The 27882-nt window shown below is 36.7% G+C and overlaps 1 protein-coding gene and 1 long non-coding RNA gene across 5 annotated transcripts in view; one reads left to right on the top strand and one right to left on the bottom strand.

The window, feature by feature from the left end:
- Positions 1–292: 292 nt before the first annotated feature.
- Positions 293–27876, bottom strand: LOC119141375. The gene is made up of 4 exons (XR_005101914.1): positions 27735–27876; positions 17615–17681; positions 3844–3944; positions 293–704 (listed from the first exon to the last, which is right to left on the bottom strand). It is a non-coding gene; the product is annotated as an uncharacterized LOC119141375 (long non-coding RNA).
- DENND4C (DENN domain containing 4C) overlaps positions 8608–27882 on the top strand; it is a 52705-nt gene continuing 33430 nt past the window's right edge. For all 4 annotated transcript variants that reach the window (XM_037373634.1, XM_037373636.1, XM_037373635.1 and 1 more), the window contains exons 1-10: positions 8608–8932; positions 15000–15252; positions 16152–16221; positions 17464–17633; positions 19239–19480; positions 20316–20382; positions 21051–21109; positions 22422–22566; positions 22911–23086; positions 26349–26449. In XM_037373634.1, coding sequence (XP_037229531.1) covers positions 8622–8932; positions 15000–15252; positions 16152–16221; positions 17464–17633; positions 19239–19480; positions 20316–20382; positions 21051–21109; positions 22422–22566; positions 22911–23086; positions 26349–26449 — 1594 coding nt within the window. In that variant the 5' untranslated portion in view covers positions 8608–8621. The remainder of the gene's footprint in view (positions 8933–14999; positions 15253–16151; positions 16222–17463; positions 17634–19238; positions 19481–20315; positions 20383–21050; positions 21110–22421; positions 22567–22910; positions 23087–26348; positions 26450–27882) is intronic.

Raw genomic sequence — 27882 nt, 5'->3', positions numbered from 1 at the left:
GTTTGCCTGCCACTTCTCTCTTCTGATTTGTTCACTGGAAATAATAGAGAAGTTGCATGTATAAAGACTTGGTTCATGTAGCTTATTAAGTTCTGTATTGGGGAGTGAGGTGCCTGTGGTAGTCCTTGTGTTGTCTATGCAGATTTGCCTAGCACAGTGTTTGGAAAACATAGTAGTGCTTCCCTTTTACTTAGATTGTAGCCCATAGATTTTCCAAATGTTACAATGACTTCCCGACACACTGTCTTGTATCCATCCAGTAGAGTATTTGTCTTTTAGTTTAGCAGATCTATGATCTTTAGGCCAGTTTATTTAAGAGTAAATCTCAGAGCAGAATGCATATACATTTTTCTTGCAACTTCTTTACTGCCAATAGCTGGGTATAATTCGCTTGCATTTGTGTAGAAGTTCCAAGTTGTGCTTAACATCTACCTTGCTTAAAAATCTGAACTGTCCAGGCTGTTTACAAAATAAATATTTCAGCCACATTGCACACAAATTGCTGAAGTTATTCTTCAGTCTGGATTAAAATGTATTTCCTATGCAGTCTGCTTCTAAAAATGTTATTTGGTTATGAGGAAAGTATCCCATCTTGTCCAAGTTCTTCGGTCGTCTATGTATGCATACTGTAGGCTTTCACACAGCAAACACTTCTTCCTAAGCAGTTGTTTCCACACATTGTAGTTTTTGGTCACTGTCAGTATCTGAAAGAAGATACAAATTAGTTTAATAAACTGCAAAATTGTATGTTAGCCATCAATCACTTGCAAAAATGCCGTTATAATTTCACTTCTTTGACCATCAGTTCACCTGTATTTTCGGTTAAAGAGGTGTATGGACTTGGATTATATTGAAAATAGGTTGAAAAAGGTCTTCATGGCTTTAGTTTTATTTGTGATTTAGGGTCAAGAATATCTCAGTTCTGAGTCTTCACGTGAGTAGTGAAGGGAAAGGTCACTGATTATAAGAAAGAGTTGGTCTTTCTCATAAAGTATTAAAAAGGCATCTGCTTCAAGGGAGCATTGTATAAGATAGTATGGTTACTTTACTGCTACTTACTGCAGTGTCTTCAGCTGCAGGAAGATTGTGTTTTGTCTATGAAACTGGCTGCCATCTCTCTGATATTAGGCTTGTACTGATCTGGTTTCATGTATTTCTAGGGGACATTTGCTTAAAGCAGAATTTGAAGCTAGTGAGATTTGTATAAGTGAAGTCAACTCTATTTCATAGACTTGCTATGTAAAAAAGAGAACTTCTTAAATTCAATTTGTGTATAGTATGCAGTGAGTTTTCTTTGTAGGTAGTAGAGTGGTCACAGATGAAGAAATAAGAGGCTTTTAAGACCAAGTTGATTTTTCCAGGACCCTGTGCAACTGTTTGTTGGGTTTTTTTGTTGTTTGTTTGTTGTTTGTTTGGGTTTTTAAGAAAATGCAAGATCAGTACTCCAGTTAGGAGTGAACTGAAAAAACCTTTGGTATCCACACACATGCTTGACAAATTTATTTTATTTATTCACAGAGATACCAGCGTCTGTGCCACTTCTTTCCAGTAGCTGAAAGGAAGAAGTAATTACTCAAGGATTTACCTGCACATAAGCTTTAAAAAAAACGACCTCTGAACCCATGCTATGGGTGGTTATTCTTACTCTGGACTAAGTGTGTACACAGGTTTCCTGGAATACCTTCTCCTTAGTAGTGTCAGATACAAATAAGGCATTTGTATGTAAATTATCAGATTAGAATTTATGGCAAACCGTTTCCTTTTCCGCGGCATGCAGTTTTATAAAGCTTCTGTTTCCATTTCTTTAAGTCCACTTGCCAAAAACCACATTTACCTGTACCATTTGTTTCTAGACTTACACTGGCTTTCCAGTCTAATTTTAAAGGCTAACTCAACGTTCAATGCATTTTTAGGATTAGGACAGACCTGTACTTAGAGTTCTAGACTTCCATCGTTTTATCATGGGTTCAAAGGGACATAGTGTAACTTATGCCATGAATTTTTAGGAATGAAAGACTTCTAATTAATGAAAAGCTTTTCTGCAGAAATGGCCTCTTGTCTCTACTGGCGTGAAACTTCCTGGGAAGTGGAGGACAATGTTTTATTTTCTGTATTAGCCTGGGGTTTTTTTGACTGAATCTAAACTGTGTTAGAGGTTGGTTCAGACGTGCCCAAGTTTCTTTGGTTCAGCATGGGAGGCCCGCATGGTGGTGGGACCACACTGCTGTGTGGTCCTGAAAATAAAATAGCTGCAAAAGTTCTGTTGATAGGCCAGGAAGGGTACCATAGTTAGACTTATATGGCCACATTGCTCGTGGCGTCTGAGTTGGTGCTGTAGGTGCTCTGCACAACATTATTTGGCATAGTAGTTATGCCGATGTTGCCCCGTGGGCGCGCAGCACCAGGTCGCACACTGAGGTGCGACATTCCTTACGTCCTTATTCTGGTTTGCACGAAGCGGGGAGCTGGGTGCCAACCCACAAATGCCCGGGTCTCCGCCTGTCAAACCACCACACTGTTTGCACAGTTTAAAAGCATACAAAGACATCACCCCTCGCTGGTTACCAGTTACCCAGCTCCTTCATTTCTCCATTTCCCATTTGTCAAATAATCCTCTCACTTCTCAGTTTGTTCACATGCTCAGTCTCAACTTCTTTTGGGCCTGGGGGGTTTCCCGAGTCGGTGGTCAGTGAGTGGGTGGTTGCGATCTGTCTCTGCCGGAGTTACCTTTCCCCTGGCTTTGCTGAGCTCCTTGCCCATGTGAGCTCCCTGCCAGCCCATCCACCCACTGGAGGGGCTCCCCTTGGGGAGCTGCTGTTCCTGAACAGAAGGATTTGCCGGTGCTTCACGATGCACTCAGCAGGACAGGCACAGCCCTTGGAACATGAATTCGCCCTGAACAACTGATGTGTTCTAATTCTCTTAAAGTCAAACTACTAACAATACATTCAATGTTACTAATCATTTGCTATCACTGATGTCCAAAGTTTGTTCAAAACGCTTTCTGAAATACTTGAAAGCTTCTAAGACTATACATGCTGCCTGCCAGATCACCCTCCTAGCATCATTTCCAAGAGCCTTTTTCAAAAATGAAGAATGTGGCCTAAACATTTGATGAGGTTAATGGGTTTTGCACCTCACATGCTATTTTCAGAACAGATTTTTATTCCAATGAATACTATCTTAAAATAAAAAACTGAAATGAAAGGCTGAAATCGTACTCTCAGACTTTCTAAAAAGATAAAAATTGCATGTCATGCATGTTTTCTAGGAACTTTCTAACGTTTAATAGTATTAGAAAATAAATGAAAATTCTTAGGATATGAAAGTTTTAGTGTACTAATTTTGCTAGTACTCTCTTCTGCTGCACTTTATCTGTACTTCAGATAAGCAGACAAGCACTTTCCTGTAATTGCATACTTGAGAAATGAAGTACTGTGCTTACGGAGAATTCTAAGCAAATGTTACTTCACTGCAAATAGCCAGTGCAGTAGTAAAGCAAATGATGTTCATTAATGGATTTAAATGGAGGAGTTCTGGGACAATAGTTGTGGATACAGTAATGTTAAGATGATTATTTACTGTCACTCAAGAATATGACAGGTAGCTGAAACAGACTTCCACAAATGTGTATGTTAGAGAAGTCTCTTTTTTCTGTGTTGCAGATAATGCAGAAGAAAACTTTTTGTTATGTCTAAAGAACAGGAGTCCTCGGTTATGGCAATATCTGTAAATGAAGACCAACAGCTTTAAATCAGTAATCTCCATTTTGGAATTGAAAAGCTTGTTACTACGTGATAAAAGCAACATAGCTATGAACTGAAATACAGATACAATACTTACATTGTCATCTTTACTTCATGGTGGCTGTTTGTAACTTTCTCTCATGCTCTCACAAATTTTTTTATCTTTGCATGAACAGCTCCTTGTTGTATTTCAGCTAACTGTAAATAGAGGAAAATGCAGTCTAGCTGCATTGAAAGAAAAAAACTAACTGGTGTTTTTAGACAGCAGTCAATAAACAAGTAATTTCTTATAATGTGGTTTTTTTCAAAAGTGTCCAGAATTCATAAAAGTGATCCTAAGAATGGAAACCTTTTCCCCAAGGCAATTTCATGATAAAATGTCTCCTCACGAAAGGGCTATGGTCCATATGACACTAATAGTTGAGTTACTGTATTTTTGATAGAACATTGTGGAAGAATTTTAAAATTCCATTTTTGTTGTAAGAAAGACTGTCTTTTTAGAGAGGTCAAACTTAAATGGACTGTAGGAGAGAACATTTTGCCATATTCTGGTGTTTTACAGTGAAAAGAAGTTGGGTTTTTTTCACTCCTATATATTTGTGCTAAATGGATCTCTTGACTTAGACTAGTTGTACTAACCGCCTTTAAGTGCAGTCAGTGCAGGTTGGTTTTGTTTTTCATCTACAAAACTAATTACTTCCAATAGGAATTCCCTTTAGAAGCGCAAGGGGAATTTAAAAGAACATCTCTTATCTGAAGACTTCCTATCTTTTCTCCTTTTATTAAAAAATAATTTTGTTTGTAAACTGCTGGTAGCAAACTTCCCTATTGGTGGCCTATGAGTGAATTGGAAAACTAACTTCAATAATTTTTCCGTAGCACTTGTGGATCTGTGTGGACTTGGAAGTTTGTAATTCCTCAGACAGTACTGTTCACACTCTTAAAACAGAATTCCCAGGTTTTGTTTGAGTTTGACAGGAACTGAAGTAGACTTAAAAAAAAAAAATAAATTCCTACTTGGGACTTTTATGTTGACTTTTTTTTCAATATAGCTAGTGTTTTCATCATCCAACACCAAGGTAACAGTTTTTATTTTTAGATTTTTTTTGTATTTGAATTTTGCCCTACAAGGGAATGGGGTGTTAGAATAAAAATCCCAATATTATTTTCTAAATGTTGAGTTTTCCTGTTAGTCTTGTGATGTCTCATTGAAAACTAACAGAGGCCAGTATCCCTTGAAATTATGCTGGGGAAAAGTTGCCATGATAAAACTTAAGATAGGTCTCTTGACCAACCAAACAAAGAACGTTTTTTCACTTGTCTATTAAAAGGAGCAGTGTATGTACTTATGTGAGGAAAAAAAAATAGTGGAAAATGACAGTGGATTCATCTTGTTCCCACACAGATTATATGTTTATTTTTTCCTGCAGTTCAGAAGGCAAAGTATGCCTATAGACTAACTGAATTCTCCTGTTTCTATTTGTTTTGGTGGCTACCTGCTAGTGTCTATCTGTACTTGTAAAGCTATTGCATTAAGGATGATATCCATGGCTTAATAAGAGCTATTACTTTAAGTTCTCTTTTGAGAGATTGTGTTACTTTAAATCTTTCTGAATTTGGAGAATAAATTCATGAAGAGCTGAGTTGCACTGCTTACTTGAAACCTTACTTCTCTTATTGTCGTGGAAAAGGAAGGGAGCTGTTTTGAGAGACTCGGAACATTTTGACAAACTTGCTAAATGTTGTGCTGACATATGGTGCTTGTGTGCCAGGTTTTTCAGCTGAATTGTCTGGTGACTTTGACTTCTGCATGCCATATATTACACAGAGTTTCTGTGAAGTAAATCATAGACTTGGCTAAGAGAAAAATATAAAATCATAGATGTAAGGGTATGCTCCTTAGCAACGAGTTACTACAGTTCTATTGATCCTTACTGGTAAAAATGTGGGAATGGATTCTCTTCATTTGTGTTCTAAATTTCCAAATCTTAGTATTTAATTTTTCAGGTCCTTAAATTTTTTCTCCCTCCATTTACCATTTAGGAAAGCTAAATTTTCACTTTAAAACACATTAAAGGATAATATTAACGCAAGTCCAGGGGCTATAGCTGTGATTAAAAATAGAAACTGTTGTGAGATTTTTGACGTACACTGTTAGTGTTACTGGTTTATTTCCTGCTGTGTGGTAAACCTAAGCATGGGTGACAATTTTAATGTTGCATTGAGAAAACGTGATACCAAGCTGTGTGAACGTGTAGCAGGTAATAAAAGTCTGGATTATTTAACAAAGGTGGGTTTTGGGGTTGGTTTGTTTGTTTTAGGGTTTTTTTTGTTTGTTTTGGTTTTTTTAACTTTATATGATGCCAACTATATTGCTATTTTTAGCAGCTTGTTCCAGTAATTTGGTTTCACATATGTCAAGTGTGAGCAGTACTTTCCAGATTACAAGATATTCTGATTCATGACTTTCTATTCTTTTAAGGGGAACAGGGAGAGGTTTGTTAGTTTATTTATTTTTGTAATTCTGTGAACAAGTCCAAGCATCTTACGAGGCAGACTGAAACATCTTAGACTCCACTGTTTAATGATTAACCCAGTGCAAGTCAGTGCTGCTACTGAAAGGGGCATACCGCTGCTGCTTTTGGGCTAACACAGTGCATCATTGGAGAACTGCTCTGCTTGAATACTAAACAGTCTCTGGCAGGTTAGCATTCAGTCTGAGCGTTACGTGATTGCACAAACTATAGTTCTGGACAAAAGGGAAGGTGGGAATGAGCAGTGGCAGTATGGGGAGGGACCTTTTAATGGAAGGACCAATTTGTATGAGATCAAGTTGAAGCCATTACCCCTGCATTTTATGCTGACTCGCTTACCTGTAAAGGGCTTTATCACTAATTTCATGTTGTTTACGACAGTAAAAAGGGTAAACTTCTGCAAGTTCTGTAGCTGAAGGTGATTCAGAAGTTTCCACAAGTTGCTGTGGATTTGGAGTAATTTTCTTGGTTTTTTTGGAGACTTAGGCACTGAACACCTGACAAATCGAATGAGCCTTTCATATCTCCTGTTGATACAGCATCCCTATATTTTTAGGTCTGAAAATGCAGTCATGTGAGGAACTGTGCAATGGCTTTCCCCTTTTCAGGGGAGTCAAACAGTTCTGTGTCTCTTCCTAGGATCTCTGTTTATGGATTGCCCTATAAAAGCTGTTAGCCAAAGTGTTTAGAGAACACTGAAGTGATGTTATGAAAAGCATTGTGGAAAAATATTGCAGAGGAGAAGAGTCTTTTAAAGGGTGTCGGTACTCTTCTTTCAAGTTTGAAAGGATTTGAAAAGTTGTCATTTCAGTGTTAGAAAATAAAAAGTGGGGTTAGTTGGAGTACAGAAGTATCACAAATTTGCATGAAGTTATTTTCCTTCCCCTCCCTACTTCCATCTCATGCTACAGTACCTTGCAAAATAGTGGTTGGTGCGTAAATTTCATCATCTTATGCTAAGTTTTCTTAGTAAGCATGCAGAATGCATAACTGATTTTTCCTTTAGCTGAGTACACAGAACACTTTTGAGAACAATCTTTAGTAGTCTTATAAAAGTGTGAAGATGTGACATATCTTTTCAGTGTAATTTCGGTAAGAAAGAGCAGGATAAGAACAGGAGGAGAAACCACATTGCAGGGAACAGGATTATGCTATCTCCACCACACCACCTTTCTGTTGGCAGAGGCCGGTGTTCCTGCAATTATCAGACTAGGACATTCTAAATACAAGAAGACTTCCAACTTTGGTGCACTTGTTAGCTGGTAATACCCATGGACCGCCACTTCTTGGTGTGTGGTACCTTGGCAACTGTGGTGGTCTTGTTTTCTAAGTTGGGAACCAAGCTTCCATTCTTGGTTAGTTTTCTAGAAGGGATCCCCAGAAATGTGATAGAAACATGGAGATCTAAAAGAAGGTGGTTCCTTGCTCCCTGAAGGGGTGTAATAGTATTCAGTTTTATTGCTTGGCCACTACTGTTTAAGTATTTCTCATTCAGCTTTTAGGTATTTCATGAGACTGGATACTTGAAATTGTACTTGGGATATTTGAGCATAGTCTGTCTGCTCTTAACAGAAACTTGCATTTCACAGGTTTAAAATCATATGCTTAGTGAACATCACCAGCATTGTGAGAACAACTCTTTCTAGATCTGTAATGTGCAGCTAAGCAATTGTGTGTACAGCCTGATCAGCTGATGAAATGTGGGTTTGGATGTGTGATTTTTTTGTAAACGACTTCCAGATGTTGCAGTTGCCAGCTGAATGTCTCAAGACTGCACTGTTAGGTCTAGATTATGAAACAAAATGGAGGAAATGTGCCAAAGGTAGTGAGCCTATACTTGGAATTGTTGCCTCAAAAATGAAATTAAAAAAAAAAAGAAAAGAAAAAGAAAAAGCAGCATGATTCTGTAGTCAAGTTACTCACTAAGCAATGGATGAAAAATACAGATGCTTTAAGTTAGGCATAGCTGCATTAATTTATAGCTTGTGAAGAACTTGAATGGTCTAATAGCTAATGCCAGGCAATTTTCTGTGTAGCTGCTGTGTTAGGAGGTTTGAGTTTTTTATCTCACTTAAACTTTCTTGTACTAAAACGTGACTGTTTCAGTGCTAGAACTGAAATCCAGTTACCAACAATACTATTTCTTTGAACAGCAGAAATCAAAGTTTGCTTTGGAGTTTCCCTAGAATTTTCATGAAATCTTTATGTAGGAAATTTTTTATTTGCAAAAGTTTCTTTAAAGATTTTAAATTCTCCTACTTGTTGAGGGAAGGGGTTTAGCTTGAAAACAGAGTGTTTGACTTCTTTCTCTTTATTTTCCCCAGGAAGTACTGACATAACCATGATAGAAGACAAAGGTCCACGGGTGGCTGACTACTTTGTAGTGGCAGGGCTCACTGATACAGATACTGCAACTCTTCTGGACCAAGAAATAAGCAGACATGAAACAAAGTCAACTGGTCCAAAGGCTCCAATTACTGACATTGCTGTGATAATTAAATCAGCTGGTGAAACTGTCCCAGAGGGATACACCTGTGTTGAAGCCACCCCTACAGCCCTTCAAGCCAACTTAAACTATGGAAGTCTAAAGAGTCCTGAACTTTTTCTTTGCTACAAGAGAGGCCGGGACAAACCACCTCTTACTGACATTGGGTGAGATTTCTATAAGAATTCCATTCCTCCTTCAGTAATAATAAAATCTTATTCCGCATAGATGATGATGAAAACAGATGTGAGAAAACTTAAAAACAGATTGTCTTTGAATCTATATTGCTTATTGTGTGTATCTGTGTTGTATTTTCTTTCTGAAATAAGCTGAAGAAAGTGTCAGTCTTCTAGTGAACTTGTCTTTTTAGAGTGAATGATAATATTTTACTTAAACAGACAGGAGATATATAGAGAGATGGCGCAAATTAAATGTGAGAAAAGAAGTTCTCTGCTGCAGTTTTATGAAAAGTGAAAGAATAGTACAAAATTGAAATGGTATAGTGCAAAGCCAAAAATATAACGTGTTTAATCTGAAAGCTCTGACTTCAGGAGACAAAAATTACCACTTAGTGGGATTCACTTTAATGCTTAAAAGATATCACTTAAAAATCATAGGACACTGAAACACAGATCTTAAAATTATCCACCTACCTAGCCACCTACCTAGAATCTTGTAGCCTGCCTTACTGTCAGATCACAGTATTTGTGAGGTTGCTTACACAACATGGTTGGCTGCAAACACTGGATTATGTAGTCTCTTGGTAACTCTAATCATTCTTGTATTTCAAACCCAGGGTTTTTTTATGTCTGAGGTGTAAGTTCCTAAAGAGATACTAGTACTGTGTTTGAGAGCTTTAGATATAGTCAATGCTTTAAGTTCAGTGCTTAATAAATGCAGGGGGCAACCTGGCAGGGAAACTCTGAACTAATTTTGTTGCTTATAGGATCCTGAGTTTAATGTAAATATTCAGGACCAAACCCACAAAATCCCCCAAGATCTTGAGCTGGTGGATATTATAGTCCGTCCTCAATCTGTAATAACTCATGCAGCTCTACAGTATTGCCTAAATTGCTCTATATAGCACTTTTCTGGTTTGGATAATGATGTTGTAGAATTACTGGGGATGTAATGAGAAAGAAAATGGAACATGAGTGAGGGGAACGGTTACAATGATGGCAGAATAAGGAGTGTATGTGTGTTTCCTTATTTATTTATTTATTAAATAAATAGCAAAGAGTAAAGGAAAAAACCCTATGCATTTATATGTAAGCTGTAATAAGTTTAGTAGATTTAATGTATAAGTTTAAGCACATTAGGCACAATGTCTACATATCCTGCTTTTGACCTGCAGTTTGAGTGCTAACTGGCAAGTAGAGTCCAGTCAGGAAGAAACCGATAGTGAAATTTTAGTAATGAAGTGAGTTACATGGCAAGATCTTTGCTCTTCAAGTTGTATAATTAACATGGTACATTCTAATTTCAGTTCATTTTGATAATCTAAATTTTGTTATAATAATCTTCAGTGAAACTGTGGATTTTTAAAATAGTGTGTTCCCATGTGTGTGACTGACACTACAAGATGAGATAACTGTTACAATGGGATTTGACTGTGTGGAATTGCAGTATGAAGTTGTTTTTTGAATGGTATGTCAAACTTCAGTAAGTTCTAGCAGAAGGAAGAATTTTGAGGAGTTCCTCACATGGATTCCTAAACCATCAGTCTTCAGCATGTGCCTTTATGGAAGCAACTCTGCTAGTGCATGTTTTTTTTCACGTCTCCCTCAACTTTAGGAGCTTGAATGCTTGGGTAGCTTTCATAAGGAATATTTGATAAGCAAAATAGGCAAATAGTTGGCTGACTAAGGGTTTCCTGAAAAGAGACACTTTTTAAAACTATTGGTGGAAAACTGTGGTGTTTGGCAACTGGTATTTATTCTATATTTTGTTTTACACAGCTCTAGTTAGAGTGTCACACCTAACAAATCATGGCAGGCTTTTCTCTCTGTGCAATGATGCATATGAGTGTTTTCCCCCTGCTGTTCCTGCTGTTTTGCAACTACGTGCAAGAAATTGTTAGAGCAAACTTTTTTGTGTTGTTACGAATTTCAATGTGTTCAAATAAAAGTGGAGTTTGGGCAAGAGATGTATGTACATTCTGAAGACTAATTTATGCTGTTCTATACTCTTTTAATTAAAAAGAACCAAGTGTGAAAGAGCATTTTATCTTTCAGCCTTACATATCCATTAAGTCAGCTGACAGGCTGAGTGGACTTAATAGCTCGAGAAAGAATGTATCCCTTGAAAGAGTCAAGTCCATAATCTTCTGTCAAGGTTGTTTATATGTGTGTGTGTGTATGAAATTGAGTTATCTTGTAGCCCCAGCATTCAGATGATTCTTGGTAAATGTGTGTCTCTGTATTTCTTTCAGGGCTATTTTTAGGGAAACTAATGAAACAAATACTGTTTTGAGAAAGGGGGAGATGGGAGCGTGCTCTGCTGATTCTCTGCCATTGTCCTTGTGTTCTCAATTTCTGTACCCTCCTCCATCCTCTTTCCTTCCTATTCTTCCACTGATTCTTGAGTTGAAGCATCTGTAAGCTGCTAGTGACTCCCTGCTGCAGGTGCTCACTTGCACATAGTTAGGTCATGTGCTGTGCTTCTGGGTGTTGCATTTGGGTAATTCAGCTATTTGTCATTCTGTTGCTTTCCTAACCAATATTTTTGCTAATGTTCCAGAAATGGACAAGAACTGAGATCTGAGATTTGTTTTGTGCAGTGAGACAAGATCTCACCTCTCTTTGTTTTACACTTTAGTTAGGAATATGGGGGAGCTCCAGCACTTGTTTCTTAAACAGAAGAAAATCTGACAGAAAAATGCTTTCCAAGTGGAAGTGGTTTTGCAATTTCTAACACCTACTGTATCTGGTTTCTGAAAATACCTGCAGGAGTATCTTGCTTTACAAGAGATGTATTTAAAAAATGAAAGCGAACTGAGATTTCAAGAAGCATAATAGAAACTGGAATATGTTCTTAACAGCCAACATCTTCCATTGTTCCTTAAATCCCACCAGTGTGACAGCTGTAGTTGGTGTTTGGAACAGCCTAGGATAGTAATGATGAAACTAATCACTTGTATGTTTAGACAAATAATAATAGTAGTGGCAGTAGAAATAAAAGGTAAGTCGATCTTTTCCCTACTTGACCCAATGCTTCTCTGACCCTTCTACTGCCTAGTATATTTATTTTATTTCCTTTACTGCCTTCTCCTAAATGAGACAGGAAAGGTTATTATAAATACTTACTTTGCATAAGGGCTGTGAGAGGCAGGAATGTGGTTGGACATAGAGAAGTCAAGGCCAGAGAGCAGTCCCACACAGTACAATTCCAACAGTCCAACTATTCTGAAATTATTTTCTGTGGATTAAGGTTTTTAAGAGCTGCAAGAAGGTAGTATTTATCTTTTCTGAACTCTTGTCTGATGTATTGAAGTATACCTTTAAATAAGTAAAACTGGTCATGAGAGAACTTCCATGTACAATATGAAATGGCCTTATGAAGATAAAAGATTTTTTTTGGCCTTTCTTACAAAAAAAGGACCTACTAAAGGAAATGGTAGGTAAAGTTTTGCTTGAAATTAAACTTTATTGAAGTTGATAGAATAATGTAGCAAATAAGGTATACTTAGGGTGAAGGCCAAGGTATAAGCTCATAGGAAAAGGAAACCAGTCTTACCCTGTTCAGTATTCAAAGGCAGACAAGGGGAAGTTTAAACAAGTAAGTTTTACTTACTTTCTCAGGGAGGACTTTGTGTGTACAGGGTATCGTGTTAAATATTTCGTGCATGACTTCTGAATGTATTTGTCTGAATCATTAAAATAATTGTTTAATTTGAGTGATCCATGGGGGGTGATTTTCCTCTGTTTGCTTGTTTTCTGAAATTCAGTACTGAGTGTTAGGTCAGGAAATGGTGTGGGTTTAATACTACTTCTGCTGGTATTGAAGTAGGGGTGAAAGTTGCTTTCATTTTCTTTTTGCTTTTGATGGGAGGTGAACCCACTGTTACAGTTTTCTTGAACACTGCTCAGCCCCTTACCCCTTAGAAGTGTTTGCACAACTGAGATATTCTTCAGTCTTTAAGTATTTTTCTGAGAATACTTGTAAACCTATTAAATTGGACTGCTGGAATTGTCTGATTAATAAGGCTTTCCTTCTCAAAAGCTGTCAGCTGACAAATGATTCTGGAATAACTTTAAATTTGTGGATTTTATTTAAAATACATGACATCAAAATAAAACTGAACTGAAATTTCTATTGGAGGCTGCTCTGTTAATATTATCTTCTGAATAATGTAAGGCAGTGATGTGAAGATTTCATGTAAACTCCATGCACAGTGAAGGTGGCCTGAGAGCTGCTGCCATTGTAGTTGTTGGGTTTGTGTTTGTTTAGTTTAGTTTTGGGGCTTTTTTAAACTTATGAAGTAGGTAACCCAATTAAAAAAGCAAAATACATGTTCTTTGAGAAGATGAGTTAATTTAGAAGTAATGTGAAGCCTGTACTTTCTCTGTACATATCTTGAAACTGTAGCAAGTATACTAAAACTTGTTTCAACTTGGAAACACTGGTGTTAGGCTGGTTTTGAACCTGAGGTTACACATTGTTTAAAAAGTAATAGTAGTTTGAGTATCAAGACTTCTTACAAGTGAAACAATTATCGAAGGCAAGAATATTGTCCTCCATGAACTAGCTGAATAAATTTATGTGGCAGCCTAGTAGCTACATCAACGTACTCCCAAATTATGTGATTTCTTTGGTTTATTGAAATATTCTAGGACTGTAGTTTATGTATATCCTCAATACTGTAACAAGATACACATTTGTTCTGTGGAATTAGACTAAACAGTAATATTTGCATATTCCAGTTTGAAGATGGACAGTAATGTTTAAGTAATTTGGAAATTTTAATAGTATATATATTTTTTTGTGAAAATGCTGAGAATTATTTGATCTGGAAAAAGCTGTGGTTTTTTGTTGGTTGCTTGCTTTGGTTTGGATTTTTTTAGCTTATGCACATGACTTTTTGAAGTTTTCAAATTTGCACTTACTAATAGCGTGTTAAGCATTTAACCAAGGGTATTTTGGGGACAGTAAAAGATACATTGTATGGTTATTTTTTGTTTTAAACTGAAGTTGTAATACATGACATGTGGAAAGCTGCAGGTCACAAAGTAGCAAGTTGTAATATGTTGCCTTTAACCTAAATCTTGCCGTGTATTGTAAAGATGAAGACTCATGTGGGTGGCTAGTACTCTGTACATACTGCAGAGAATCAAGCAAATGTAACCATTGCTTATTGGGGTGTGCAATGGGAGATATTGCCCTGTGATTGCAGCTGTGCATCAAAAATATGCAGTGATGCGTAGTTTGACTTCCACATTTCTTCTTATGGTTGCTTCCTAAGAGCTTATGTTTGGGAAAGACGGTGTGTGAACTTTTTAGTTCATTTAGCTGCTGTGAAGCCATGAAGGATTTTTCTTTTCCTGCTAAGAGTATGGTGTTCTAAACTAGTGATCTGGCTAGAAAATCCAGGTACCATGTGAATGTTGCTGTAAGGCCATATGTTGTGCTTTCTAGTAGTACAGTTAACTGTAGTTATGTCTTCCTTTACTGTGGAATGGAGTACTAGGTGGTGGTTGTTGTTGTCGTTCCCCTAAATGTTATTCAAACTATGGATGTAAATCATTACTGAGCTTGGGGTTTTTGTCTGTAAAAATTCATCTAGGGAGCACACTTCTGTCTTCTGTGGTTCTTTTGCAACAGCATGCCTTAAAAAAAAAAAAAAGAAAAGAAAAAGTCAAGCTTGAAATTACTTTCCAGACATTTTAGTGATGGAAATGTATGCAAGCAGTGTAAAGCTTCCTTTGTGTTTAATTTTCATTGATAGTGCAGCATTCCTACTAATTCTGTAGCTAAATCCCTTTCATTATGGCTTGATTTTGTTTTCCTGTGTTTACTACAAAGACTATGATTTGTGCCCACAGAGATTTCTTATATTTAAATATTTCTGAACAGTTTCTTTGCCTCATTGTGCATGATGAAAGTATATAAAATGCACATTAGAATGTTGCAAGGATGACATTGGGTGCTAACAAATGGACAATTTCTGTGAATTTGTTCAAGTAATTTCATATATACTTGAATGCACAGAATATTTTGTTTCCTTCCTGTCTGCAGAGTTCTATATGAAGGGAAGGAGCGCATCATTTCAGGCTGCGAGGTGATTCAAGCTACTCCTTATGGTCGTTGTGCTAATGTTAACAACAGTTCAGCTTCTTCTCAACGCATCTTTATCACATATCGAAGGGCTTCTCCAATACGACCTCAAAATTCATTGGCAGTGACGGATATCTGCGTAATTGTTACCAGCAAAGGAGAAACCCCTCCTCATACTTTCTGCAAAGTTGATAAGAATTTAAATTGTGGTATGGTGAGTATTTAAAAATGAGTTCTGCTTTTTGGGTTTGTTTTTTTTTTTTTCCATAACCCTCAAACAAACCCATAGGAGTGCCTCTTAAACTCTTAGCACTGTTATCATTGCGTTCTATCACAGTTCAGTTTTGTAAGTTTTATAGCTGTGATTTCCTTTCATGTTAGGAATTACTTGTTTGTACTGATTACTCACTACTTTGTTACATATTCATGTCTAGGTGCTATTTAGGAGTTGTGTGATGGATTTTTTTATTTATTTATCTATTTTTAATTATCCCCTCCTCTTCGGTGATGCTGGACTCAGGATGAATCACAAATGCTTTTTTGCTAGTTAGCAATAATGCCTATGTTACTAAGACGCATAAGAACGATAACCACTGCTTATAGTTTCTTCATGTGCTTTTATTTAGCCTGTTTTGCATTTAGCTCACTTGGGCTGAAATAAGTGGAGTTTTTTTGAATGGTAGAGTGTATTTAGACAAACTGCAAAAACACTATGTAAATAATCAGTTTATGGAAGTATGGGAAAAGCTTCAAGTGATGATGTTTAGAATTTCACTTCTGCTGATGAGGTTCCAATAAGAGTCTCCTTTTAAATGACCAAGAAAACATGAAGCTGCAAAGTATCAGCTTCACTTTTTCCTATTATACTGTAAGTCAAAGAGTAATGTGGTGGTGTGACTATTTAACATAAATCTTGTAACCTGTAAGAAATGTGAGAAGGGTCAATTCTTGTTTTCATGATTTACGGGCACTCAGCAGCCAACCAGTCATTTTATTCTATAACACTTTTTATTTAAATGTCTGCTTTGTTTATGAGTGGGAGTATATACGAATGCTTATGCTTGATTTCTCTGTTGCCTTTGCTGGTTCTAAGATAAAACTTGTGTCTTCTAGTGGGGTTCCAGTGTATACCTTTGTTACAAGAAGTCTGTGCCAGCTTCTAACTCTTTAGCATATAAAGCTGGTAAGTAATTTTAGAAGCAGACCGTCTAAACATGCTAACAGAAGGATTTGAATGCCTTGTTGAAGTCAAATAATACTTTAAAGACTTTTAAGTGCTGTCTGTCAGAATTCTGTTCCTAGAGCATGTCATTGGAAATCAACTCCTATAATGTTGTCTTTGCTCTCCTAACTCTATCCTGGGGCGGGGGGAGGGGAAGGGCACCTTAATAGGAATAGGATTGTTCTGTATTAATTTTGTTCTTATGATGACAGCTTTGGTAGCTTAGGAGCTTTAGCAGAAGGCTTAGCAAGCATTTCAGCTGTAACAGAAGTCTTCATATTGCTTGTGTTGGTGATGATGGAGGAGTAGTAATTAAAAATTCTGTTCAACCATACTCATATTTCTTTTTATCTTTCACAGCTAATGCAACATCTTTCATTTAATTTGAAAATTAAAATGTGTTCCTTCAGTTCCACAGCTATTCAATTGTTTCTTATTTGAGGAGAGACAAAAAGTCTTGTCTTTTAAGTCTGGCTTTTATTAAGGTTTTTAGTGCATTGCTACAGATTACAGATTTTTTTTTTTTAAAAGAATTTTAACTTCCTGAAGAGTTTCTGTGGAGCACTAAGTGCACAAAGTCTCTTTGAAAAGAGTAAACTAACAAGTAAAAGTGGAAAGCATAGATAGTGAAGTCAGTGCATCATAAAATAAGCTAGATAAACACCATTAGTAAACCAATGCTTGTGTGCCTGTTGTCTACCAGCAAGATTAGATATGTTTCTGAAAACTGAATGAACAATTTGTTTTAATTGAACATATTGACTGATGAGCAAAAAATGTGGACAGTCAGCTAGTTCATCCTATTTTCAATGGAGGTATTGCTGCTGGTTTTACGGTAGAGAAATTATTACTTTCTTCAGAGGAATTTCTTTGTAATAAAATCTATTCCAACAGCACATTTAAATAGCACAGATAAACTGGTTTAAATTAAAAATCTTTAATGAGTTTTTGCTGTGTACTCTTTTCTGAGCAGTTACCAAGAGGGAGTGCTTCAGTATTCATAAACAACTTTTAAATGATTGTTACTTGGATGACTTAGTCTTACTGTCAAATAAAAGACTTTCTTGTTCTGCAGATGTAATCTTCAGCTATAAAGTCCAGATAACCAAGAGACTTTGGTGTATATTGTGGAAAATATATTGCTTACATTATTTTGGGCTTACAGAGCAAATGTACTTAATTTTTCCTTCTCTTATTCTGAAGGCTTGATTTTCAGATATCCTCAAGAGGACTATGAGTCATTCCCGCTGTCGGAATCTGTACCACTCTTCTGCCTTCCAATGGGGGCTACTATAGAGTGCTGGGACCCTCAAACCAAATATCCACTACCAGTGTTCTCAACATTTGTACTGACCTGCTCTTCTGCAGAAAAGGTATGGCTCCACGCTGTGTCTAGTTTTTTCTTTTAGTTCAGATGGCTGCTGTGGAGATAAATAGGCATTGTTTCTTCTGTATTTGAGAAATACTACAAAATGAATTGTTAAATCTTGAGCCTGTGTGTAAGGCAGAAGTAAACCAAAACAGGAAATAGCTGCAAGACTATGTGCTGTTCAGTTCCATGTAAGCTGAACCATACACTTAACAAAACCAAAATAACAGTGCATGTATTTTCCTGTTCTTTCAAGAAAGAAGTTTCTGGGAATGGAAACATAGCCTACATGGTACAGAGATGTTCACGTACCACATGTATTGGCAATGTTTAAGTTGGTAACAGTTTTCCTATGGTTGACTTAAAAGCCACTCTGTGAGTTTGTGTAATTGGGCTCTGTAAGTATCTGTGTGTGTGAATAGGAAAATAATTACCAGAAAAACAACAGGGTAGGGGGAGGAAAAGTATGTGCTGAAAGGTAGCATCTGAAAGGCTCTGAAGAACTGATGAGCTCCTGAGACCAGTGATCGTGTTGAATTCACATGAAGTGATAGACGCAAGACACCAGTAGTCTGCTGAATCCGTACAAGACCACTAGCACACATGGGCACCAAAAGTGTGTTGCGTGACTCAGCCCACATGTGAGAAGTCAGTGTCTGCTATACACAAACAGAACGACAGGATTATAGGTACACCTTGATGAAGCAAGGGAGACCTTGGTTGAGGTTGGTCTCGCAGCTGTTACTTCAGCTTGCCAGCTGTGTCTGTTTGTGTGTGAACTGCATGAAGGAATAAGTGAATGTAATGTGTGATTAGCTCTCTGTGACTAATAAACAGCAACTTAGCTTGATTAGTGTTAACAGCTCAGCTTCCACTCTGCCTCAGTCCCCTATCAGGGAAATTTTATATTCCTCCATTTCCAATCAACAAAAAAAAGTCTTTCTCCAATATATTAATAGTTATTTTGCAAGGAGGAATGCAATAGCAGCCAGTATTTTTCTCCAAGAGAATATATGCTGTAGTATCCATCTTTCCCTGTTCTGCTTTTGCTAAGCTTGCCAGAATAATTCAGTCAGTTATGAAACTGACAAATGGGGAAGAAGTATTAGAAAAGGTCAATAGCTGTTTAGCTTAATAAAATGAGTGAAGTCAAAGCTAAAATAATTTTATTGTTTAGTGTGGTAATGATAGGGTAATGTACTGAATGCTAGCATTTCATGAGGTATTTTTGTGTTTGTTTGGATTTTTGATCACGTTTTTCTGGTTTGTTGTTGTTGTGGGGTCTTTGGGGGTTTTTTTACCGTAATGGTTAATGGATAAGGTTTTGTCACAGCAATCGTTTTTTATCCTTCCCTTTCAATTTACTGAATATGAATACTTTGTTGAGGAATAGTGCAAGGAGAGAGACGGAGAGGCACAAGAGTCCAAAGAATTTAGTTTATAAGTGTACTTTGTGTATGTTGCATATGTAAAAGGTCATTTCACAAGCTACCAGCAAAAGCAGTATAGCATGTGTGTGAACACCAGGCACTTACGGATGCTTCGAAATTTCTGACCCAATCTGCTGTTAAATACTGGGTATGCTCAGCTGGTTTTCTTCATCTTTTAGGTTTATGGTGCTGCAATTCAGTTTTATGAGCCTTATCCGCGGGAGCTGCTAACAGAAAAACAACAATTGCAGCTGGGTCTCCTGACAGCTGTGGAGAGGAAAGCAGTTACTTCCAAGTCCATCAATTCCAACAAATGCATCTGCCTTCTCTCACACTGGCCTTTCTTTGAAGCCTTTCGAAAATTTCTTATGTTCATCTACAAACTGTCTGTCTCTGGACCTCATCCTCTTCCCATTGAAAAGTAAGTAAAACCTTTCTCAAGTTAATGTGGGAAGGTAGCTGTATCAGCTCAAGAAATCATGTGATTTATACATGTCACACTTAGTTGGTATATTTGCTCCATCCTCTTGCTTGCACTGTGTAGCTTATGTTGTATTGATAGAAATTATTGCTGCTTCTGTTTAATAGTAGTGGCTCTTGCAGTGCCAGGAAAGTGAACTGAATTTTACCGTGGCTTTTCTGTTAGAGAATGTCAAGCCTGTTTACCTTTGTCTTAACTGTGTCAAACACAGAAGATGGCTGAGCTTTAAGATACATGCCAACCTTTGCAGTCCCGCATTTTAGGTTAATAAATACAAGCTGAGGAAACACCGGTGTCTGTTTCCAGGCACAGCAACTGCTGCTGCTGTTTTGTTTGTCTGTCGGTGTAAACTCTGTAGAGGATGCTTTTAGTGGTCCTAAAAGTGTGCTGATATACAATGTTACCTTCAAAACTGTATTAGACATCTGGCAGTAAAGCGTATAGTTTCTCTTAGCTAAGCCTCGTTGGAAACTCTGTAGCATGGGGTTAGGCTACCTGGGATTCTAAATGGCTTGCCTAAGTGCCAGTGTGTTCTTATCTTTTGTATACATATCTGAAGCTGCCAGTATTAATTTTCATGCATGAAATGTGAGTGAATGGAGCTTCTTTGTTTCAGTTTGCATAGGTAGGCTCTGAAACTTATCAAACCAGTAAATAAATCCTAACAGCCTTTCTAAAACATGGTACCATAGTAATTCCAAAATGCGAGTAACACTGTTTTCAGTCCCTAATTACTCCCCGGTGCTGATTTTGTAACATCATGTCTTCTTTGCAGGCACATATCCCATTTTATGCACAATATACCTTTTCCTTCACCACAAAGGCCAAGAATTCTTGTGCAGGTAAGCAAAACATTCGTTTCCATTTTTAGTTACAGTAACAGCAAACGATCTTTCTTGCTTTTGAAAGCCTGGTTTCTTCCTTTAGGCTTTTTTTCCGAGTTTTAAATACCCATCTATAGGAAGGGAAATGGGAAGAGATGAATGGGCTCGCCTTCTCTTTTATTTGTGTAAACCTCGGGTAACTTAGCAAAGCAAACTGTTTTGGACTTAAGGTGATGCAGGTGGTAGCAGCATCCTACTCGCACTTTGAAATTTCTGCCACGTATTACCTATTCATTTTATAGGCACCATTTGCATTACCTCCGTGGGGGCCGTTTGTTTTCTGTCTTTCTCTCACTTGTCCACCCACTACTGTGGGTCATAGGTTAGTCCCCCGGGGCCCTGTCTCTTATGCTTCTCTGTTTAATCACCTAGCAGCAGTGACATGTTCAACACTGAGTCACAGGCAATTTCCTGTAACTTCTGAGAATCGTTTCAGTGACTAATACATGCTGTGTTGACCTAGTGAACACAAGTCCAAAGATTGTCACTGATTTGCTTCCCTCGCATGGCATTGTGACTCTGTCTGCCAGGCAGTTTATGAGACTGTGGATATAAGTTTATGTTGGAATATTAAACTGTATTAACCTTGGAGTTGCCCATATCAATCATACTACTTTGTGTTTCAGCTTTCTGCCCATGATGCATTAATACTGTCTCAGCCAGTTTCTACACCATTGCCATTAAGGTATCATTATTAATGCTTTAAATGTATGGTACTTGAAAAATTCAGAGGTAAATAGGAATTAAGTCATAGAAGGAAGCCAAACATTACTGCAATATTAGTAGATTTTATAAACAGAAACCTCAATATGCATTCATAATATTATACGGTGTGTCTTTCTGACATAGACCTGTCCCTTGTGGAAGAATAGCATCACTAATTATCCCGAAAAAAAGATGAATTGCCAGATTATTGTAGAAACTATGCAGAAAGAAGCAGCAGGCTGTAAGGAAAAAATATGTATGTATTTAAATATCTTGTCTTTTCAAAACCTGTGTAGTAAGCAACTTTTTTTTTAATAACATAGACTATTATCTTGGTTTTTTCCCTTTTTGGATCCAAGAGAGACATTTATATCAAGCAGATGTGTAAAATCAGTCAATGCACAAGTATGCAGATACTTTGGAAATTTGTAATTATACCTAAAAATTTGTATTTGTGCTTGAAGGTTGATGCAATCTCTGTGGGTACTGCCTGCATCTTCTGGGCTGTAGTTCGGTATGATGACATGGGGTTTTGCCTGAGTAGTTTTTAAGTTAAAAATCAAAATATTCTCCCTTTTTTATTTTTTCTTCCCTTAAAAATTATCATACAATATTCTATATGCAGAAGAGTCCCATGTTTAATCAACTTACACAGCCTCTTAAGTGAAAAATTGCAGCCTGCCACCAAACCACGAAGTAGCATGCAAGTGCTTTTCTAAAGACATATTTTACATCCCTGTGCTCTTACATATGCCATTACAACTTGTAAATGTGTACAGTCCAAACAGATGAAATGGAATATAAACTATAGAAATGCATGTTGCTATCAGAATCATGGATTGATTTTACTTGACTAGTATTAGAATTTGATACTGTGATTCTAAGATCAAATTAGTTCATTATTTTTGCCTGAGGTAACCCATCATATGAAACTGCTAGTGTTATTTGTGCTTGGATTACTTGTTAACCAGTTAGATCTTTTACTGTTACAAAGACAAGATGCCTGCGCATATATGAGAGAGAGTGCCATAAGCAACACAAACTCACCAGTAGCATGGTATAACGTATGTTTCTTTAGTGATAGAATTTGAATTAATGTTTATTTGTGGCAGTGTAAGTCTCATACTGAGGTGATAGGTATTAGATAAGTAGATAGACATTTAATGTATGGTAATATACATTAGTTGGTTCCAAACAGTTGTCAGAAGTTTGACAGTAGTGATTTTTTTATTTTATTTTTTTTAAATCCTGTAACATTCTTATTCTCTTCTCCCTTCCCATCCACCCTTTAGTGGAGCAAACTTTAGCACTCTGCTCATGAATCTTGGACCGGAAAACTGTGCCACTCTGTTACTCTTTGTATTACTAGAAGGCAAGATCCTCCTCCATTCTCTTAGACCAGCTGTGTTGACAGGAGTTGCTGAAGCTGTGGTAGCTGTAAGTACAAAGAGTTCTGTACAGCAGTGAGAGAAATCAGTTCAAACTCCACAGTTATTACAAGGCTTTTTAAAGTTAAAATGATTGATGCACTAAATGATCATTTTTCCCAGAAACAGCATTTAAAGTGCTCTAGCATATCTTATTATTATAACTGTTAGAATCATCAACGTTTTTTGCATAGATTACTAAGAGATACGCTGTAAGTTAGTGGTCAGACTTGAAGAATTTTTTCTGACAGTGTAACTGTCATTTCGACTTGAGGCATGTAACTTCTTGGTTTTTATTGTACTGTATCTGTTGTCTTGTTTTAATGCGTTGATTTCATTTAATTTTTCCTTCAGATGATATTTCCATTTCAGTGGCAATGTCCATATATCCCTCTCTGTCCTTTGTCTCTGGCCACCGTACTCAGTGCACCTGTTCCATTTATTGTTGGAGTTGATTCACGATACTTTGATCTGTACGATCCACCACAGGATATTGTGTGCATTGATTTAGACACAAACATGGTGTACATGTAAGTTCTGTGGAGTTTTTACATTTATCTGTAGAGGGAGAGATTGCTGAAATGCTCAGGAGATAAAACTTTTTTAAATACCCTTTCATCTGATATCGTCAATTTCTCACTGTCCTCTGTTCTTTTTCTTATTTCTAATGCTTCATAGCAAATTAAGATTTACTAAGTTAAGGGGTGACACTTGGTGCTGACATTAAAAATGTGATGCAGATGTTGCTATGAAGTTAGTAACAATGGTAATGTGTTCTGTTTTGTTTTGCCACTTCCAGTATAGCTCATTAAGGTAAGGGGATAAAAGCTAGGACAGAGGAAGAGAAGTTGTTCCTGGTTTGTGTTTGGGATTTGGGTTTTTTTTTCGTGCCCCACCGTTTCTTACATTTCCATCTTGACCTACCGCTTTTGAATTTGGTTTGCCTGTGTTCAGTGACTATTAGTATGAACGTGTTTCAGGACCCTTTGTGTCAGTTTTTGATGCTGTCTTACACTCAGAGCACTTCATGTTAGTGTTAATAAAGAAATATTTCTCAAGTTACAAGGGCCAGATTTTTTGTGAAATCAGTCAAGCTAAATTTGGTGTCTTGACTACATTCAGTCTAAAACATTTTCACTTAATTATCATGGGTTTAATGCTTTTCTTAAATTTAAGGCATTGCATGAAGTTTCCTCTCACCTTCTTGAGGAGGGGCTAAGTCAGAGTAACTCTTCTGTTTTTCTGTAATGTATCTCAATGAGAGAACAAACTTCAGGTATTTAACGTAGTAACTTTATTAATTACCTTTCCATTTTTAATTAATTAGATCATAAATGGAAAGAGGCATCTGAGCTAGTTGAAGACGAAGGTGAACATCCCTAAATAAAGTGCACATCTTTTTGTTTGTGACAATATAGTTTTACTTCATCTTGTGTCACTTCTTAACTCGCGAACTTTATTTTTTTTACTAACTTGAGTTGGAATTAGTAAATTGATATATGGGTCAGTTGAACGCATCCTTGATTTTCATTGTGTCAAAAGGACCCTTCCTCTGCTGAAACAAATGTTTCCTTTACATTACTGAAATGTTTTGTTTTATTAGTAGCATCAAAGGAAATGCTGAACAATGGAGCAGGTTAAGTTTATTTTTATTTGGTTTTTTCTCCTTCCCCTAGGTCCCCATTAAAAACATTGCAAAATACCCATTTTTTTATCACTGTGTGTTGAAGTATTATGCCACCGAAAGAATAATCATAATAGGTGTTGTGAAAGAAGAATGTATTGAAGAAATTCAAGGAAGATAATTTGTTTGTGTGGAGATAATTGCAGTGAAAAATACCTGGTCATAAATAGAATGGAAGTTGAAGAGTGGGTTGCAGAAAAATGAAAGAGAAACAGGGGATTTAGCAGGCAGATAAGGATGTCAAGATTCTGTTGGGATGACTGCTCGAAAGAACAAGTACCAGCCTTACCTGGATTGGTTACTGAACTAAAAATCTACCAGTGGCTGAGCTCTTACGAGACACTCAACTGGAAATATTTTTCATCTTTTCTTTTACTGTCTTATAAGTCCATTTCTCCTTCAGTAGTCAACTGGCATTTTTCTTTTTTGCTGCATGTTATGCATATATCTCACCTGTACCACTTATTGACTTCCAGAGGAATTTGACATCTGTAACATTTGACTTGGGTAAATGTGAGGTGTTAGTACCTGTGTTATAAAACTTTTTTAACCAGGAAATGAGAATGTTTTTCAGTTTTGGAGATGTGTAGGCAAAACTAAATCTCCATAAAGCACTTGTGGTAAGCTCATACAGAATTCTAAAATGCTGTGTTATTAGTGAGTAAAAATTAATGTTCCATTTCATTTTATCCATGCCTGTTTCTGCCCCTCTTTGTTTCTGTGGCAAACCTGCTGCTTTTTTTTTTTTTTTAAAGGTGTAAAAGCATTTAACAGCACTGTTGCTAACTTTGGAAGACTACATAATAGAAGAATAATGTTTGAAAAATTCAGTATTTTCTAGTACATCAGTCTGCCTAATGTCTTTTTAGAGCAAATTTGCTGCTATCTTCCTTATCATAGACTGAAGCTTTATTTGCTGCCAAAAAATACTGAAGGCCTTTTACTCATTCAGCATCTTCCTTAATGCCTTTTTTTGGAGGTTTTAAACTATCTCTGTGAAAGTAACATTGAAAGCTGCTTAAGGAAGGTATCCTTTTTAGGGCAAAGATTTGAGAGTTTGTTTTATTTTTATAGCAGGGTTTTTTTCCCTTACGTATTTGGAACAGTACCACTTATATTGTTTATAGGCATGCCATTATGGTAGAGAAAAAATGGGCAAAGGCATCCATAAGTCTGCATTTTTTCTTTAACTCCTGATTCTTTGGCTTGCTTCTTAAGACAGTTCTGTGTCAATGCCAATTGCAAAGTGCAGAACAAGCAGTGACAGCATCAGCTTGGATAGTAATAACTGATAAGGCTTTGCAGCCGCAAGGTTCGTTTTATTCCTTGTTACAACAGTTCTTCCCCACCTTCTGTCTTCCAGAAAAAGGCATAGGAGTTCTCAGGATTGACTCCCTACTCTCTCTCTCTCTCTTTATGTCAACTGCTTAAACAAGGTCTGGCATTGTACCTAACAAAGATGAGCATCCCTTGAGGCCAATTTATCCCACTGCTTAATCAACCACATCATTTTCAGACTGTGAACTGAACTCCCAGTCTTCCTAGTTCCTGCTAGCCTGTGGCTTAAGCTGAAAAAACTGGGTTGCCGTAGAGGTGTCACAGTGTACTATATGACTATAAAGCCACCAGACTGGTCTTCCAGCATTTTACAGTAACAAGTTCATGTATTCCAGACTGGCTTTATTTGTAGCAGTATAGCAGGTTTATGGTAGTATAGACTTCGCATAGTAATCACATACAGATTAGTGTGCTTAAATTATATTAGCAAGACTGATAAAAATTCTGAAAGGGAAATCAGCTAAGTAAAATTTAAGCTAAAGAGTCTAACCAAATCTTAATGCAGATTCTCCTTACAGGCTGGAGAAGACTTTACTTCTAACTCGATTTATACTGTTCTGTGTCTGAGGAAAATAAGTCCTGAATTGTGTCACTCCTGGTTTTTTTATTTTTGACAAATAGGGACAGTGACAAGACTTCTTTTCAAAATAATTTCTTTTTTTTTTTAATTTACTATGTTCTGAAAATAAAGCGACTTAGGGCTGTGGAAGCTATTATTTTTTAAATGGCTTGTATTTTATATATCCCTTTTCCCCTCCTCTGTGCTTTAGATCAGACGATAAGAAGAGCACTAACTGGAAGCAGTTTCCTAAGAAGCCCTGTAAAAGTCTGCTCAGCACCTTAAAGAAACTGCACCCACAGCTTGCGGCAGGTGAAATATATGTAAAATAAAATGGGAAGGGGAAAGAACAGAAACTGCCTAAAGCAGGAAAAGTCAATACTCAAAGAAAACTAGTAAATTTTCTGATACACACCTGCAAGTCTTAAATTATTGGTGTATAAATGTAAAGGACTTCCTTCTGTCACGTGTGGTGTGAATTATTTTTTCAATATTTTATTTTCTTTGCTGTGATTTCTTAATATATAAGCTACTTTTTTAGACTTTACTCATGATTAGATTATATTCAAACAAAGATTCAGCTAAAATTGTTTGGATCTCAACCTAAACCAATATTCGCAGCTCTGATCAAAAATTAGAGAGCAAATGGGGATATGAGTAAAATAATGTTGCAGCTGTTGTGCAAATACTGCTGAGTATTTCAGGTAATAACTTTTCTACAAAAATAATCAAGTAGCTAATTTTTGATATATTTTGTCAAAAGAAAAAGAAAAAATTACCATCTTCAGCCTAATGACTTGGGACAGGTAAAAGCAAAGTTATCACTAACCAAAGAGTTTTCAGGTATTGCTTCTTTCTGACTTTAAGGTAAGCTGGTTCAGAGTATGTTAGGTTGCATCATTATGGAGGAGACAATGATAGCCTCATAGGTATATAAGATACAAAAAGCTCTTAAATTACGGAAAGAGACAAGTACATTAATTAAGAGACAAATGGTCTTGCCTCTGGTTTCTTTTTTTTTTTTTTTTTTTTTTGTTAAGATAGCGTTTATTTCATCTGTCAAAAGACCTCAGCTTTTCTTTTGGTTTAATCAGTAGCATGTCATGCAAGCTACCTAATATAAACTTGATCAGAACCAGTGTTCTTTTTTTGATATAATATTGCCAAAATAGAAGAATTATCTAATATTTATGTTAAAATATTTATGTATATTCTTACATAAATATTCATATTATGATAATTGCTATTTCTGTTATAATAAAAAACAGGGAACTATAATTTTCAGCAGTATGTGATACTGGTTTTTTTTAAGAGTGCAAGAGTGGTCTCTGCATGTCATCTACTTGTTCTACCCTTTGGTAGACTAAAATGTTAGAATTTTGATGAGAAAAATAGTTTAGGCCCTTTCTTTCTCGATGTGCAGTCTTCAGAACAGGGAAAACATGGTCCTTTGTGTTTGTGTTGAAATGTTCCTGGAAGACTACATTCAGTTGGGTATGTGATAACATCAGCCCAGCTGAGAGCCTTCTCCTTGTTTTATATCCTAGAGGGCTGTGTGAGCTACAAAACCACATAATTAACTTCTGAGATAACTTACCTTTTATATGAGCCAGGTCGACTGGAAAATAGTCGCAGGATTTCTAGTGTTTGTCACTTCCGAATATGGGCAAGTAGGAAAAAGAAAAATCCATCTTCAGCATCTTGCAAATTTTTAATATAGGATTGTATGTGTTGCGTATTGCTAG

Source organism: Falco rusticolus, chromosome Z (genome assembly GCF_015220075.1).
Source record: "Falco rusticolus isolate bFalRus1 chromosome Z, bFalRus1.pri, whole genome shotgun sequence".
Lineage (NCBI taxonomy): Eukaryota > Metazoa > Chordata > Aves > Falconiformes > Falconidae > Falco > Falco rusticolus.
Note: the sequence above shows the minus strand (reverse complement) of the source record. Positions and strands in the feature narration are given on the sequence as shown.